This window comes from Ylistrum balloti, unplaced genomic scaffold (assembly GCF_031769215.1).
Source record: "Ylistrum balloti isolate Yb309-2 unplaced genomic scaffold, AGI_CSIRO_Ybal_v1 Utg370008, whole genome shotgun sequence".
NCBI classification, from domain to species: Eukaryota; Metazoa; Mollusca; class Bivalvia; order Pectinida; family Pectinidae; genus Ylistrum; species Ylistrum balloti.
In genome coordinates this window covers 1700635-1718306 of record NW_026782082.1, presented here as the reverse complement: position 1 = coordinate 1718306, position 17672 = coordinate 1700635, and the positions used below count along the sequence as shown (strand labels likewise).

Here is a 17672-nt window from a genome sequence, read left to right as displayed (position 1 = left end):
GTCGGAGGTCAAGCTGAAGCGTGGCCGATAACATAGCTTCTCCATGATTGGTCAGCCATTGCCTACCAGTAACACCTCTTCCACAGGCAGTGGTGATTTCAGTCAATAAGATGTGCTTTATATATCATTGAGTTATAGTGATAAAATATCTGAAATCTGCTAACATGATTATACAGACACAGGTTGAGTTGACATTTAAAAACCTTGCTTAACATATATCTGGGGAGTTTTTATCCCTTTCCTACTACAGAAGTATGTACGTCTATCTGGGAAAATTATCTACCTTAAAGCAGAGCGATGGTGATAAATATGAAACACAATATACTGAATGATTAGGTCCTATTTTAGAAATCTATATAAAAAATATATATTCTTAATAACTTTTTTGATGACAATTTAACACAATCATCTCATTTTCTGCTATCTTCAGACATTATTTGCCATAAAAATTGCTACTCTCATCAAAGTTCACATATCTTAATGAGCAATTATTTCATTTTATCTTCTGCATCTAAAGAAAAATCTGTCACTTTAAGGGCAGTTAACATAGGACGGACTGCTCTGGTTGGTCAATTTACAAAGTTATAGTTTTACATACAAATCGTAAAGAAGATATATATTCTGTTTTTACAGCAGTGAATAACTGAGACAAAACAAATTAAATATTACTGATATTTCAACCTGCAAATTTATAACATGATGTAAGCATTTAAATCCACACAGTCTGTTGGGTATCACAGCAATCCTAATTATCTACTACTTATCTCAAGTAAATCTAAAACATCCTTTGAATCAATGATTTCCTACTAAGAGTTTTAAGATTTATATAACTCCACTCAATGGTTTTAAATTTGTCCTTGTTTTTCTGTATGACTAATTTCTAAACCAGTAAGATAGATTGTAGTTTACAATATAAATTATTCATAATTAAAGGTTCAGAATTCATCTAGTTCATCAATCTGCTGTATTGTATTTCCTTTAGTATTGACTACAATAACTGATTTTATAATATTTTCAATAGTTTGATTATAATACAAATTTTATAATATTCTCTGTAGTTTCATTACAATACATAATTTTATAATATGTTCTATAGTTTCATTACAATACATGATTTTATAATATGTTCTATAGTTTCATTACAATACATAATTTTATAATAACCTCTATAGTTTCATTACAATACATAATTTTATAATATGTTCTATAGTTTCATTACAATACATGATTTTATAATAATCTCTATAGTTTCATTACAATACATAATTTTATAATATTTTCTATAGTTTCATTACAATACATAATTTTATATGTTCTATAGTTTCATTACAATACATAATTTTATAATATTTTCTATAGTTTCATTACAATACATAATTTTATATGTTCTATAGTTTCATTACAATACATAATTTTATAATATTTTCTATAGTTTCATTACAATACATAATTTTATAATATGTTCTATAGTTTCATTACAATACATAATTTTCTAATATGTTCTATAGTTTCATTACAATACATTATTTTATAATATGTTCTATAGTTTCATTACAATACATAATTTTATATTTTCTATAGTTTCATTACAATACATAATTTTATAATATGTTCTATAGTTTCATTACAATACATAATTTTATAATATGTTCTATAGTTTCATTACAATACATAATTTTATAATATGTTCTATAGTTTCATTACAATACATGATTTTATATGTTCTATAGTTTCATTACAATACATAATTTTATAATATGTTCTATAGTTTCATTACAATACATGATTTTATAATATTCTCTATAGTTTCATTACAATACATGATTTTATAATATATTCTCTATTTATTACTTACATTCATTTACAATCATTTATTTCTTCTTTTCATAAAAAACACTGCCAGTTAATTTTAATTTATATTTTATATTTAATAATGACAAATCTGTTTAATGTGTCTTTTCGCTTTTTTTTCTGACAACAATAAATCATTTTATTCTATTAGTTATAATCTTTAATCACAATACTTCAGTTTATGTCCATTTCCAATTATTTCAGCGGTCATTACTACTAGTGGTTCCACAAAACCCAATCAAGTGACCGATGCCATCTTCAAATTTTACAGTCGATGCACAAGAATATTTTTGAAACATTATTATTAGATATTCAGCTTTATGGCTATTAGCAACTGCCGCCACAAATACTCTTGACCACTGCCCAGCATGAAGTGACCACTGACAAGCTTGAGCTGACCATCAGCCATTTGATGATGCTGTATTGGTCATCCTGGCTTACAACAAAAGAGATAATTAAAGTTGACCCAGCGGTCACACGAGCCACCTTTATTTTTAAAGACTCAATAGTAAAACACCTGTCATTTGACCTCCACACTGGCGTTTTACCTGACCACTGGTCAAGCCAGGTGACCCTTGTGGTCATTTTTACACAAAGTGACATGTGTTTCATTATGACTAAATGTAGATATTAACAGCTCCAAGTGTTTTTAGCTGTAGTGCTATTACATGTCTCCTGACTATTGTGTTTGAATGTCTGCCTTGTCCTTTGTTCTGAGCCAATGGTAAATGAATGTAGCAGTCAGTGCTTTGTATAATACCTATTAGATAATCCCTGTAATCTATATTTGGTATTGTTCTTTGGATTTTTACAAAAAAATTTAAAGGAACAAGGACGTACAAAACAGAGAAGTATGAGTAGAGAATTTTCATTTTTGTGTCAGATTTAATTACATGTTACTCTCAATATGTATACTTTAAAAGCAGATATCTTCATGAGGTTCAAATTTTGTGGTTTTCAAATTTCAACCTGTAAATTTACATGGCTAAAAATTGACTAAACAGACTTCAGGAAAGGCTGTTGTATCTGACAGGATCTATTTTTTGCATAATCTTCCTTTAGAAAACATAATCTGTTTTATGATTTTGTATTTAAAAAAAGTATGTTCCCAGCTGTTATCCCGGTAATTTTAAAATGTCCTGACATCTCCTCCACCCCCCCCCCCAAATCCCCCAACAACCTTTATTGTTTAGGAATTCAACTAGCAGTGTAGTTGGTATGTCTAACTTTGAGAGAATTTCATCACCTGTCCTTTAGTGTTTACATTGAATTTGAAATTAAAATAATAATAAAAAAAGAATTTTGATGTGAATAATGGTATTACAGTATATCACTACATGTAAAAATTATATCAAACAAGCATAATGTAATCCATTTCAAATACCTTTCATATAAGTATATATGGGCCCTTTGGATCTTGTAATAAGCCCACTCCAAGGTTGTGAGTCATATGTTATATGACTGGCCTATTAGGGTCCTGTACTAAGGCCATCCACTGGTTTTAAGTTTAAGTAATATACTTCGCCCCTTTGGATCCTGTAATAAGCCCACCTGCAGGTTTTAAATTTAAGTAATATACTTCGCCCCCTTGGATCCTGTCATAAGCCCATCCCCTAATTTTAAGTCATAAGTAATATGGTTGACCACTCTGTCCTGTAATAAGCTCGGAGTTATAAGTAAAATGAAAATGGTTGCCGCCCCAACCCCCCTGAACTTTGAACTTATTGCAGGATTCTCAGTCGACCTCCTTCTATTATGTGACGTTATAAAACACATCCAATTTCATGATGTTATATAGATAAGATATCTGTAAAGGTTTTATTTTTGAGATTATTATCAGCTGGTCATTTCCCTCGTTCAGATGTTCTCTTTCTCAAATTAGATCAAGGTAGGTCAGCTAAAAATAACCTGTCTTATTAGATCACAAGATCCAATTTAGAACTTTACAATACTAAATCATCACCTTATTTTTTTCTGAAAATTATGATGAAAATATCTTACATCAGGGTCATTTCACAGGAAATTCCATAGTTTTTAATGAGTTCTATTTTTTGAAAATGACATCAATTTCTTTTTAAAGTTGGTGTGCATAATTAACAAGCAATATTCTGAAAGTTTCTTTTTTTCAAGGGGATCGTTGCTGTTTTTGAGGAAGGAATGAAACTGCAAAAAAAAGGTTTCTTAAAAATGAAGATAAAGAAAACAATAGCCTATTTCATGACTTCAACATCTAAGGAACCACAGGGAAAACCGTCTTGAAATTTGAGAGATACATCAAGTTCTTCTCAAGAAATAGCCTTAAATAAATTGTTAAAGGACAACAAAAACAGTTTAAGGGCATCAGCAGATCACAGGGGCATGGCAATTTGAATAGTTCACATGTGATAATGTTGGACTAATGATACAGTCAAACCTGTCCATAAAGGTCAGTTGAGGGGGCAGAAAAAAGTGACCTTTATACACAGATGGCCTTTATATAGAGGTTCAGTTACTTTAAATTGCATAGGGAACCAAATAAGTGATGTTTATGTAGAAGTTTGACTAATTTCATTACATAGGAGACAGCCCAAAAATGGCCTTTATAGACAGGTTGAATTTGTATACAGGTGGCCTCTAAAACAGGTTTCACAATATAATCCATTTACATCAATTTTTTGTCATAGGACAATAAAATTTTGGACCATCAAATAAAAAACAAGTGCATTTAGCTGTCACTCAGCAGAGTTTTTGACTGACAGTAGTGTTCAATGTATGTCATTACTCAACTGTTTTAATGAAAGGTACAATTTTTTTAGAAATATTTTTTATCACAGGAATTTATATTCATCATTCAAGCTTACTAACTCTCGCATTAGAATCATTGAAATGTAAAATACCTTTATTCATGAAAAAACAGTTGTTTTTTCCTCAATAATTACCTCTCAAATGCAATTTCTTTTTATTTGCCTAAAATCCACCCACCTCCGTTAAATTTTCATTTGATTTCATTCAACCAAGTATCACTAAAGAATGCTTTTAAAGCACAATCGTTTCAGATACTTTTTTGTATTGTTGGGTTTTTAATCACATTTTCCCCTTTGTGCAGGCCCCAGGACATTTAAATTCGGTCATAAAACATGAACACAACACTTGATCCCCTGACCCCTACCTTTTTATTGCGCCTCCTAAATCGTGAATGGATTCGCTGCAATCCTTTGCTCCATTATAACCAGGCTCATCCCCCTGCATCTTCTGCCGACCCCTGACCTCACAAAACGGATCTTGTGAGTGGCCATTATCTGTGCCTGGGTCACAGTGACCATTGGGGGTGTCATCCTCGCCTGGAAATAAAAATGATGTACATAATTAGTCCAAGCCTTTCATCAAGTACAGATGTTTTTAAGTGAAGGTGATGCATATTATCTTGATATGGGATATTCCTTCAGTCCCTTAAGAGGTCCCAAAGGGGGAATTTTTTCCCCAAGCTAATCTTGAATTTTATTATTTCTTCCAAATAAAAAACAAAATATATCTATATTAAATAATATAAAAATTATTTATTTTCAAAAAAAAAAAAAAAAAACAATATGGTAAAACATTTCAAAAAACAATAAAATGTGCATAACAACAAATAAATATTTTACAGTCCAACCTATCAATAAGTCAAAAAAAAAACAAATATCATGTTTTATTCTACAAAATTGCTCAAACATATATTTCCATATGAAAACCATGTTAGGTTCTTTTTTTTTTTAATATGTGACAAGTAACTTATATTCAACATATATATGTCATAACATTTAATCATTTCAGGGATATTTTTTCCTCTTTTGCTTTACAAACTAGTAGTTGTAGAATTCCAACACAAATTCCTGTCAAACCATACAATTTTGTGAGGTTCAATTTTTGTCCTTTTTTTTTTTTTATTTTATTTTTTTTTCATGCAAAGTTCAACATTTTTCTTTTTTTTTTTAAATCCCTTTTTTGTTGGCACATGCTTTCGTGCATAAAATATAGGTTGGTCAATCTTCTTGTATTTATCTTAAAAGTTTGTCAACATGTAAATTTGAAGATAAGAATTATGAAATCAACAAATATATATCCCCAAAAAAACAATGAATCTTCAGTATTTAATTTTTCAAAACACTTTGTTCAGATTGGTAATGTGAATAGAAAAGAAGTTTTTATAACACAACCAGTGGAAGATTAGAGTGTGATGTTTTGATGACTACACAGTCACCTCCAGAGTTGACCAATGTGGATCCTGCATATTGTATGAGATGGTACAGAATCAACCGACATTTTTACCAGTATTATAAACCTAAGGTCAAAAATACTTTGATGAGATAATAAACAGATCATAGACTAAAACATTCACATTGTAACAATGTACTGTAGTCAGTTCAGAGGTACTTTGTCTAACACACTATTTTCAACTAAGTATACAAAAATTTATACTACAGTAGTCATCAAAACATCACATTCAAATCTTCTACTGGCTGTGTTAAAAAAAACTTCTATTCTATAAAATATTTAAATTTAATATTTCTTTCAATATCATTTTAAATTTCTTTAATTCATTTAAAAAAATTTATAGTAAATGTACTGAATATTTTTATTAATTTCTAGATTCCAGTAAAATTAATCAAATTTTTAAATCTACAACTTCCAAGTCCCATCTTCAGAATCGCTTTTCAGTGATTCCATGAGTTAGAGAAAAAGTCTTGTCGAATCAACTAACCAACCAACTGATAACATGAGTCTCAATCAGTTGCAGATGTAAGATCCAACTAGCATGCTGGTATCCCTCACTTGACCTGTGGTGATAGCTAAACATTTGACATGCAAATAAATTCTCTATAGAAATGCCAAGCCTAAAACCCTGAGCACAAATCAAAATCCAATTATAAAAATCCCAGATAACTGTATTTGTGTCACGCAATCAGCACAACAGGAAAATAATTTTGGTGTAACTGTAAAAGTGCAACAAAGGGACAATAAACGGACACGAAACGGAACAGTTGGACACACAATAGCCACCCGTCCTACTCCACCCACCTCCATTTTAGTTTATTAGTGCTGGTCATCCTTTTGATGGCTTTTTGTGTCCATCCTTTTACCTGTAATGTGTTGTTATGTCATTCAGTCAGCATGTCAGTCATTAAAGTGAACCTAGAGTGCTGGTATTATGCAACTGTCAGAGCTGATTAAATCACAGTACAAAATTGTCAAAACTCTGTTCTCCTCGATTCAATTTTTGCTCAATTTAAAAAAACATTTTTGATCTAGAATAACACTGTGGTTCAATAAAACAAAATGTTAGTAAAACAATTTTTAATTTTAATTATGTACAATGCCAACCTCCAACAAGAATGGTTAAAAGAGGTATGCTACCTTACTGCGAGATGAAGACTTAAGGGGGTATGCTGCCTTACCGTGACATGAAATCTTAAGGAGGTATGCTGCCCTACTGTGACATGAAATCTTAAGGAGGTATGCTGCCTTATTGTGACATGAAACCTTAAGGAGGTATGCTACTTTACGGTGACATGAAATCTTAAGGAGGTATGCTACTTTACTGTGACATGGAGACATGATTGAATTAAGGTTGTAACTTATGGGTGTATGTACGTTGCCATGGAGAGACATGAGAGTCTATGCAGCCTCCCTTTGACCCAGTGACTTGAGATGAGTGCTATCTTACATGACAAGGAAACTTATCTATATTTTGTTCTGCAATATGACTAGGGGGCTAACACATTTACTTCTGACTCCAACTAAGATAGATGGCTTATTACAGGACAATGAAATAATAGTTGATATATTGATTGAAAAGTTCAAGATAATATCGGCGGGCTTATTATAAGACATGGGCTTATTGCTGTTTAAATATAGTAAGGGTATCTGCAACAAATAATTATTTGGATTTATTAAGCAAACTGATCAAAATGCCATTTAACTTAAGAAGAACAAAAATATTCATCCTGTTTTGACAATGAGGAAAAGAAATAACACTTCATGTACCAAACATACAATTTTCAAACACACATGTGCCAACAAATCTGAACTGAACTCCGCCTTGTGTCAATATTACTGACATTAGACACACTATTAAAATACAAATATGTGTCTATCATCAGGAATGTGGTTTAACCCCGAATTTTGATCAACATACTTTTTCAGAAACGACTTATCCTTTTATTTATTGCAAACTGGATGATATAAAGCTTACTAAGTACATAAGATGGATGTCTCTGTCAACACAGTCAGATTAATTTTGTCCCTTTTTAACCTCATTTAAAGATTTTTTCTGCTAGTTAGTTTAGATATTTTATTCTCTATTCAGGGAGTGGTCTCGATCAATTGACAAGTCGATTAAATCTAATCAAGACTGACCAATCGCTGGACGGAGGCTAGCCAATTACGACAACATGTCATTTTTACCGAGACCGACCGAATGCTTCTATGACAGGATAGTCAGATGAAAAATGGACCATTTTAAAATCCCATCAATTATAGGAATGCTTATTTTCTCTTATTTTATATCTGAACACATTCCAAGCACAACTTTTGGGTAATAGGATGTGACTAAAATCTGCATTACAAGTCTTCTTATCAATGTTATAACAAACTTGAAAAATATCTTAATAAAATTTTGAAAATAACTGGTAAATTTCATATATTTCACAAGTCTTCTTATCAATGTTTCAAGAAACTTGAAAAAGATTTTAATATATTTTTGAAAGTAATTGGTAAATTTCATATAAATACAAATATAAATTTCAATGCTGAATTCATTCATTGTAAGTATTCAATATATCATACAAGTCTATGCATACGTCTACCACTGTCAAAAAATCAATTTGACTAAGTCACTGCGCAATAACCTCATTTCAACCCATATGGCAGTAATAAACAAAATATTTAAAAATGCAGCTGTGGTGTGTTTTCAGATCAATACTTAGAGAACATGCCTGAAACAGTAGCTGATTGATCAGATAAGAAGGTCAATTATAAAGCCATACTCATTAATTATACAAGTATTGATCTACACTGACCATTGGCCAAGCAGACATTCAATGGCTGACATCATCATCAGATGTGGGTAATCACAGCTGCCCTTTTTCTGTTACGCAACACCTCTCAGTACCAGACTCTGATCAGTATTTGTACTGGTCAATGCAATGTCCAGTGGCTTAAATTACAAAATACTGTCAACTACTGTTGTAGTGGTCAGGCCTGGTCATCAAAGAAAATTTGAAAAATAGGTTTTGTTATCAAAATCAACATTACTGCAAATAGTAATCTCTGATTTTCAAGAATTTTTTTTTAAAAACAAACCCAAAATATGCTTTATATATTGCAATTATTTATTGAACAAAGTTAATATCTAGTTGTCATGGAGATTTCAACATCAGTATCACCATGGGCAAAAAAAGGATGAGGTCAACTACCACCACAAAGGCTATTTATACCCGCTTGAAACTACCACCGTACTCTTACATCAGGAAATTAGGCAGGTCATTGCAAATACAGGCTTTAATGCTATATGGTAGCTTTTCATTTGAAAAAAAAAAAAACATGAACACATACCAGCACACATGAAGGACGAAAGAAAGCAACAACGAAATAAAACTTAGATCCAGAGGTGAACAACTGATATATCTATGACCAACCCATTTTTAGTTGGGGGAGGAGAAAGTAAAGAGGATACACAATTAGATGGGAACTACACCCTTTCTTGTATTCACTTTACACAAAACCACCCTTTTCATTGTATCGCCTTTACGAGACAAGGGCCGTCAGATAAGGGTTGTACTACCCGATCGAGACAAAATTGAAGTATGAATAATAACAAAAGGCAATAGCACCCAAATTATGCAAAAAAAAGTGATGGTTCAAAACACATAATCTTTATTGTATCAGCTTACTGGAAAAGTCACAGATGAGAACCACACTCTTTATTGTATCAGCCTTACAGGAAATGTCACAGATGAGAACCACACTCTTTATTGTATTAGCCTTACAGGAAAAGTCACAGATGAGAACCACACTCTTTATTGTATTAGCCTTACAGGAAAAGTCACAGATGAGAACCACACTCTTTATTGTATTAGCTTTCACAGATGAGAACCACACTCTTTATGTATGATTACTCACAGATGAGAACCACACTCTTTAGTGTAATGCCTTACAGGAAAAGTCAATTATGAGAACCACACTCTTTATTGACACAGGAAAAGTCACAGATGAGCCACACTCTTTATTGTATTAGCCTTACAGGAAAAGTCACAGATGAAACACACACTCTTTATTGTATTAGCCTTACAGGAAAAGTCACAGATGAGAACCACACTCTTTATTGTATTAGCCTTACAGGAAAAGTCACAGATGAGAACCACACTCTTTATTGTATTAGCCTTACAGGAAAAGTCACAGATGAGAACCACACTCTTTATTGTATTAGCCTTACAGGAAAAGTCACAAATTGAGAACCACACTCTTTATTGTATCAGCCTTACAGGAAAAGTCACAGATGAGAACCACACTCTTTATTGTATTAGCCTTACAGGAAAAGTTACATGGTAATATAGGTTGTTTACTGTAATCATTGTTTTACATAACACTAGCCAGGAAACGGGGCCTTGACTTATGACGGAACTCTACAATAATTCCCCATGGAGGAAAAGAGGACGATTGAAATAAAATCCTGTCCATAGAAGCACTCCCCTGAACCATGTTCTGGTCACTCATGTCCATGGAGACATGGCCAAAATGGATTAGTATTGACTAGCATTGATAAGGCTAGATGTCTTGGGTATATTAATATTTTATTGATGGGTCAGCTGGATGACTAGGCTGGACCATGTTGAACAATAGGCCTAATTGCTTTTCAAATTAACACAGAAGATGGTAACAAGGGCTAGGATGCGATACATATGTAGATCCTAAACGACAGTTGAAGGCAGATTAATGCGGACTCATCCCTTCACACTTACATATCAGCTGTTTGTTTGTACCACAACTTCAATATATTCATAAACAGGATGAAAACATGATAACAATAGCGGAATATATTCATCAACATGATTGAAAGTGACAAATCATGATTTTTTTAAACTTCAACGATTATAATTGGTCAAATAAAACATTTTTTTTATGATACATTTCTTCCTCATTGAAATATATTCAACAGTTAGCTATCAGATACAATACTGTGATAAACAATAAAGCTCTTTATTACTAGATAAACTGATATTTATGTCAGCAATGACAAGATCATGTTACAGGATATAAAACCAGTACAATAAGTAATGACTGCAGGATCTGATCAAATATCACGATTCTTTACCCATAATTCCATACACAATTATCTTAATTATTTTGGTTTGATCCAAATTATCCTTGAAAAATATCAAAATACATTTGCAAGGCAGGTTTCTTCTTAAACTCAATTGTTTGTCTTATTATTAATTTCAAACTTGTTTGTAAGAATAAATTTTAGATCTGTTAGCCATAATATTTCGTTTGTTGTGAATAAGGATTTGTAAATTGCGGTTTGATTGGCGTAATGCTTCTGAATTCAACCAAAAACACTACTCCTTTGCTTTATGATAGCAATATATTCCCAGTAGTTCTCTTATTTGAATTTCATATATCTGAAAAATTTTCATAAAATGCATGTAAATAAATACAACTTTATTCTTGTTTCAATGTGTAGATTAAAGATCAAAACGCAGGCTGCACTGACCTTGAACCTTCAGTCAAGTTATTTGTCTAAGTAACTGGTAAAAATACAGGCAACTGTCTTCCAAGAACTTAAAAGTAGTTAGAATTATTTAAAAGAATATATAAATGACAACAAAATTGTGTTAATGCCGTTCCAAATATAACTACTCTAAAGCCACACATTTTTGTGGGATTTAAATTTCAACGTTTTCCAAAAAAACAATATCTGTACATTTTCATTGACATTAAATGATCCACTAGTGCGAAGATAATGTTTTTTTTTGGTATCGATGACATATAAACAGAATCAATGATTAAGAACATCCATAAAATCATTTAATCACCAGTAAAACATTTGGTTCCTCTTATGACCCCATTTGGTTCCCCTTTTCCAGAAAAAAAGGTGAAAACTTTTACATTTCAGATAAATCCCTGCAGGTTGCCTCTAATGATCCCCTCCTATCACATCTAGAAGATAAACAGAATTTTCTGCAGCAGGCAAAAATAATTATGGTAGGAGGCTTATGTTACTGTGTCATCAAGAGTTATGTCCATAGTAACTCCCACTTCTCATGCTTTCACAGAATTCCCATTGAAACCATAATCTAGAGACTTTCTATATCCTGCTGTCAGAAAATATAATTAGATAGATATGGAGAAAAGTATTATGTCATAGACAGCTGATACAGATTGACCGATGGTCAAGTCACATTTGTTACAGGGAAAACTCTGTATTAACCCTGCAGCAACTAAATTCTGCTTTACTGCAGTAAACTGACCTTTTCCTACACACACTGACCACTGTATAAAACATACAGCCTATTACCTATATGTTTTGACTATTGCCTGCACAGTAACCACTACCCATTGACAACTGACTATATATTGACCACTGTTTGAACTGACCACTATCTGATCAAACTGACCACTGTATTAACACTGACCATTGTACACACTGAACACTATTTGTATACTGACTACTGTCTGAACACGATGACCACTAATGCACATATGAGAATCATATCTGACCTCAATTTCAAGATTTCGAAGTTTTTTCTTGTAGCTTAAACTTTAAATAATGTATTTTTTTATTATTATTTCAGTAACAATAATGCATGGATACACTTGGTGGAATAAAATAGTTTAGTGTTAATGAAGAAAACTCTGTCAGAAGTCAAATACATTTCACCCATGACAAAGGAAATGAAATGTTTAGCATACTGTTTAGATCTTTAACACAAAATAAACAGATTTCCCTGTGTGGAGCCCCTGTAATAAGTCTGATAAGGGGGAGGTGCTCTGCAGCTCTGCTGTCAGAAAACATAATTAGGGGGGGACTCAGAGTTATGTAACCTTGATACTGTAGCTATGGTGAGGAAAAACACAGGCCAGATCCAAAACTCTTATATAATAGTGGACACTGGTCAGAGATAAGTCCACAGCTACACAGATATTTTACACTGACCACTGACTGACTTGTCCAGATAACAAGTAATGAATTGACCATTTAAAAACTTTCAGCATGAGGTAACCAGGTTATTGATTTTTAAATCATATCTACAAAAGGAAGTTGTTTCGGATAAAGTTTGATTCCATGTATCTTTCATGTTTCATATTTTGCATTTCATCAACGTCTCCTCTTGGCTATTTTTTTCTTGAACATTATTTTTTACTCATTACAGCAGGCTAATGGATTGCACTCTACCTGCACAGGAGTATGTACTGTGTTGGTACTCTTTAACATTCATAAAATCTTAAAATTTTATTACAAAATCACGAGGAAAATTCTCAAGATTTCAATCCTAATTGAAATGGATAGATAACAGTATGATAAGGGAAATAACATTGATTTTACTGCAATGAAACATAAATTTATCAAAAATGTATCTCTGAACAAGAGAACAAATTTTCAGTGGTTCTTCTATGTTGTACTTTTTTAGCTTTAGACATCTGGCAAAATGAACCGACAAAAACAACTGTAAAGGCAAATTTTTTGTACCTTAAGAATTTTTAACTGTATGTACAAGCAGGGTAGAAACCACCATCCATCATCGTACCAACTAAGGTAGCCATGTTTTTGACACCTCCACAAACTACAGGTAACTTCCTACTCCATCAATCATATCTTAAGTGACATTTCACCTTAAAACCCACACCTGGGTTGTTTATTTTTTATTTTCACATGATAAATTTTCCAATTCATTTTATTTGAACCAACGTTCATTTAATAGCATTGCAACATCTCCTTGATAAAAATTCCTATGGTCTTTTACTATTCCCAAAGTATTTTCAAATATACTTTTTTGAAACAAGATCCCAGAGTGAGTTTGCTAACCACCACTGTTTGGTCATTGAACGTTCTTTAAGAATTGAAGCTTTTCAATTTGATCCATTCCTTTCCTTACTTTTGCTCTTAATCATATCAAAGTTGAAAATTCCTCAAATGAAATATATTTTGTTTTTCTGATCAGTCCCAAAATCAAAAAGATAAATTGAAGACCGATCCTCCTAGCACTTCAAGAGATAGCTAAAACAAACTTTCACAGTCAAATTCTACAATAGATCCTTTTTAAGTGCTTCTCATAAAATAGCTATAATAAACTTTTATTGTGAAAATCCGAGATGGTCTTCTGTCAGCCATTTTGTTTTTTCTATTTGTTCCAAAATCAAATTAAATTGTGTCAGTGATCCAATATTCTGTGTAGCATATTTTTTACTCTGTAATACTCTGTCTTGACAAGCCAATTTAAACACATATACCTTCCTCATTGCTTCATTGCAGGAATGCAAAAAATAAATTTTCAGGTCTGAAAGTGAAATGTATGGCGATGAGGAATTGCGTCTACCAAAGAAAGCTGATTCCAATTTACAATGTAAACTGAAAACAAAGAAAAGTCAACTCTGGTCACTCCATCCGAAACAGAAACAATTCAAGACTTCGCCGCATTCAATTAGGTAGAAATGGGAGAAAACTTATTCAGGGCAATCCACCCACCTTTAATTGAAGAGATCCATTGGTATTCACATTTAATTGAGTAGGAAATTGTGTTGGTCATTTTCTGTGTTCATTGCTTCCTCCAAAAAGTTGGTGAAACCACAGGAATGCATTCTGTACATTTTACTAGATATAACCCACACACATCCCCTCAGGTGTGATAAGACTGCAGGCTACGAAAATGACAGACACTTGTCATTAGCTCTTTACTTAGACCACTTCCTAGAAAACATAAGTATCATGAACTTCCAGTACTGTACCTCTCTCAATTACAATTTCAAAGACCAAACTCATTTTAACTAAGATAAAACCTGTCTGTACAGGCCAAACTCATTATAACCAAGGTAAAACTTGTCTTCACAGACCAAACTCATTATAACCAAGGTAAAACTTGTCTTCACAGACCAAACTCATTATAACCAATGTAAAACCTGTCTACACAGACCAAACTCATTATAACTAAGATAAAACCTGTCTTCACAGGCCAAACTCATTATAACCAAGGTAAAACCTGTCTACATAGACCAAACTCATTATAACCAATGTAAAACCTGTCTTCACAGGCCAGACTCATTATAACCAAGGTAAAACTTGTCTTCACAGACCAAACTCATTATAACCAATGTAAAACCTGTCTACACAGACCAAACTCATTATAACTAAGATAAAACCTGTCTTCACAGGCCAAACTCATTATAACCAAGGTAAAACCTGTCTACACAGACCAAACTCATTATAACCAATGTAAAACCTGTCTACACAGACCAAACTCATTATAACTAAGGTAAAACCTGTCTACACAGACCTAACTCACTATAACCAAGGTAAAACCTGTCTTCAGAAACCAAACTCATTATAACCAAGGTAAAACCTGTCTTCACAGGCCAAACTCATTTTAACCAAGGTAAAACCTGTCTTCACAGGCCAAACTCATTATAACCAAGGTAAAACCTGTCTTCAGAAACCAAACTCACTATAACCAAGGTAAAACCTGTCTTCAGAAACCAAACTCATTATAACCAAAGTAAAACCTGTCTACACAGACCAAACTCATTATAACCAAGGTAAAACCTGTCTTCACAGGCCAAACTCATTATAACTAAGGTAAAACCTGTCTTCACAGGCCAAACTCATTATAGCCAATGTAAAACCTGTCTACACAGACCAAACTCATTATAACCAAGGTAAAACCTGTCTTCACAGACCAAACTCATTATAACCAATGTAAAACCTGTCTACACAGACCAAACTCATTATAACCAAGGTAAAACCTGTCTTCACAGACCAAACTCACTATAACCAAGGTAACACCTGTCTTCAAAGACCAATTAACTGAAGTTAATAACAACCATAAATTCTTTGTTAGGTGGACAAAATTGCCAAAAAAAAAAATTCTATATGCTTAATCAATGAAAATAAAGCAATTATTCCTTAGAATTATTAACAATTCTGTCTGTAATGATGATATAGTTGAAATCTGGCTTTTGAAAGTAGAAATAAAATTTGTATATCATTTATATTGAAGTGTTGATAAATTTAAAAGAGCATAATCTTCAATTCACTGTATGACTATTGTGGTGAAAAGTGTGACTATTACAGATAGGTAGTGGAAAAACTGAAACCATACAAAGCCTCACTGAAGAATAAAAATGCTTTGTGATAGTTATTAAATATCCTGAAATTATTGTTAGGAAACAAGGTCTTACAAGTTATCTTAATAAGATAACAAAACAATTAAAAATTGAAAAAAAACTTGTTGTAAGGTTCTAATAATGAGATAATTCACTGACAAATTCATGGACATGATAAAAAAAAGAAATTTCAAATTAAAGAAGTATTCCAGTGCTAGCATATTTGATCAAATCATCATTAACATACCCTGTTCAGCCATAAAGGAAACTTTTTCACCACCCTCCAACCTGAAGTCCGTCATCCTATTTCACTGATGTCCAGGGATATTTTGATGATATTTTTGGTAGAACTGTCATACCTTTGAAGAATGTGTGTAAATACACATAAAACTAATACACAGAACCGGGCAAATTTTTTCCACAAGCTACGGTAAATATGTTTATCACATCATGATCTAGCCAACAGCAATATCTGCATGGTCCACCACGATGGAAGCCTAATTAATGCATGTATATAATTTCTTATTGTTGATGTCTGATATATTGACACCTACTATTGAAAGGTCTTTATTTGTTCTTAAAAAGTTTGCTCTGTTCCTTTCTTTTCTATTCTTCCTTTTCTTCCTGTATGATTCGCTTCAATGAATTTTTTCATTATCCATTATTTTGGATTCTGTAATACCTGCTCCTCAGATAATGGAGATTACAGACCAGGGATGAATCACATTACTTAGACATGTGTAGCAAATCAGACACAGTGCTGGTCATGTGACAAGTACTCTCGAAACTCAGTTAGAAAATGACGTCATTAATATGTGCATATTCATTCAGGTTTTTAGAAGATCCACTGCACTGAGGACATCAATCAATGAAACTGAAGGTTCTGACATTCTATGCCAAATTTGTTTCCATATCTGGTCCTCAGTAAGACATGTTTTCACGGAAGTCATAAATTTTGGGCAATGAGTACAAATTATTACAAAACACCTATCAAACAACAAGAGGCCTACCTATCAGCCTTAACAGTCACCTAAAATAAGCAATACTGCATATAAAGGTTCTGTGGCAACCATTGTCGATAAATACTGTCATCCTATACTGGTAATTATTACCAGTAGAAAATAAACAACTTGGTAATAATTATTGGTCATTGTTGGCTAATAATTCTGACAAAGTTCGAAAAATTTCCGATGGAAATTCAACAAATACTAAAACATGTGGCTTTCCCATTTAAATTTCATTAAACGTAACTCTATCCCCAAGGGGAAATGCAAAATTCACAATTTTGGTGAAGCACTTTAAGACCCTTCCATCTTAGAACAGTACATGATTCTTCCATATTTGGATGTTCAGAAGGGGGTTTTTAAAATCTGAGTCAATTTCACCCCTCAGATCCCAAGGGTGTGAAGACCATTTAATTCACTATTTGGGATCATTTTAAGCCAGAGAAAGCTTCTGCTATATTGTGTTGAAATCAGTTCTTGGGT

At 32.5% G+C, this 17672-nt stretch overlaps 1 protein-coding gene across 1 annotated transcript in view; it reads right to left on the bottom strand.

Moving 5' to 3' along the window:
- Positions 1 to 16487, bottom strand: part of LOC132548336 (uncharacterized) — a 61042-nt gene extending 44555 nt beyond the window's left edge. The window contains exons 1-2 of the mRNA XM_060212193.1: positions 16433 to 16487; positions 5000 to 5171 (exon numbers count right to left, since the gene is read on the bottom strand). Coding sequence (XP_060068176.1) covers positions 5000 to 5171; positions 16433 to 16487 — 227 coding nt within the window. The remainder of the gene's footprint in view (positions 1 to 4999; positions 5172 to 16432) is intronic.
- Positions 16488 to 17672: the final 1185 nt, after the last annotated feature.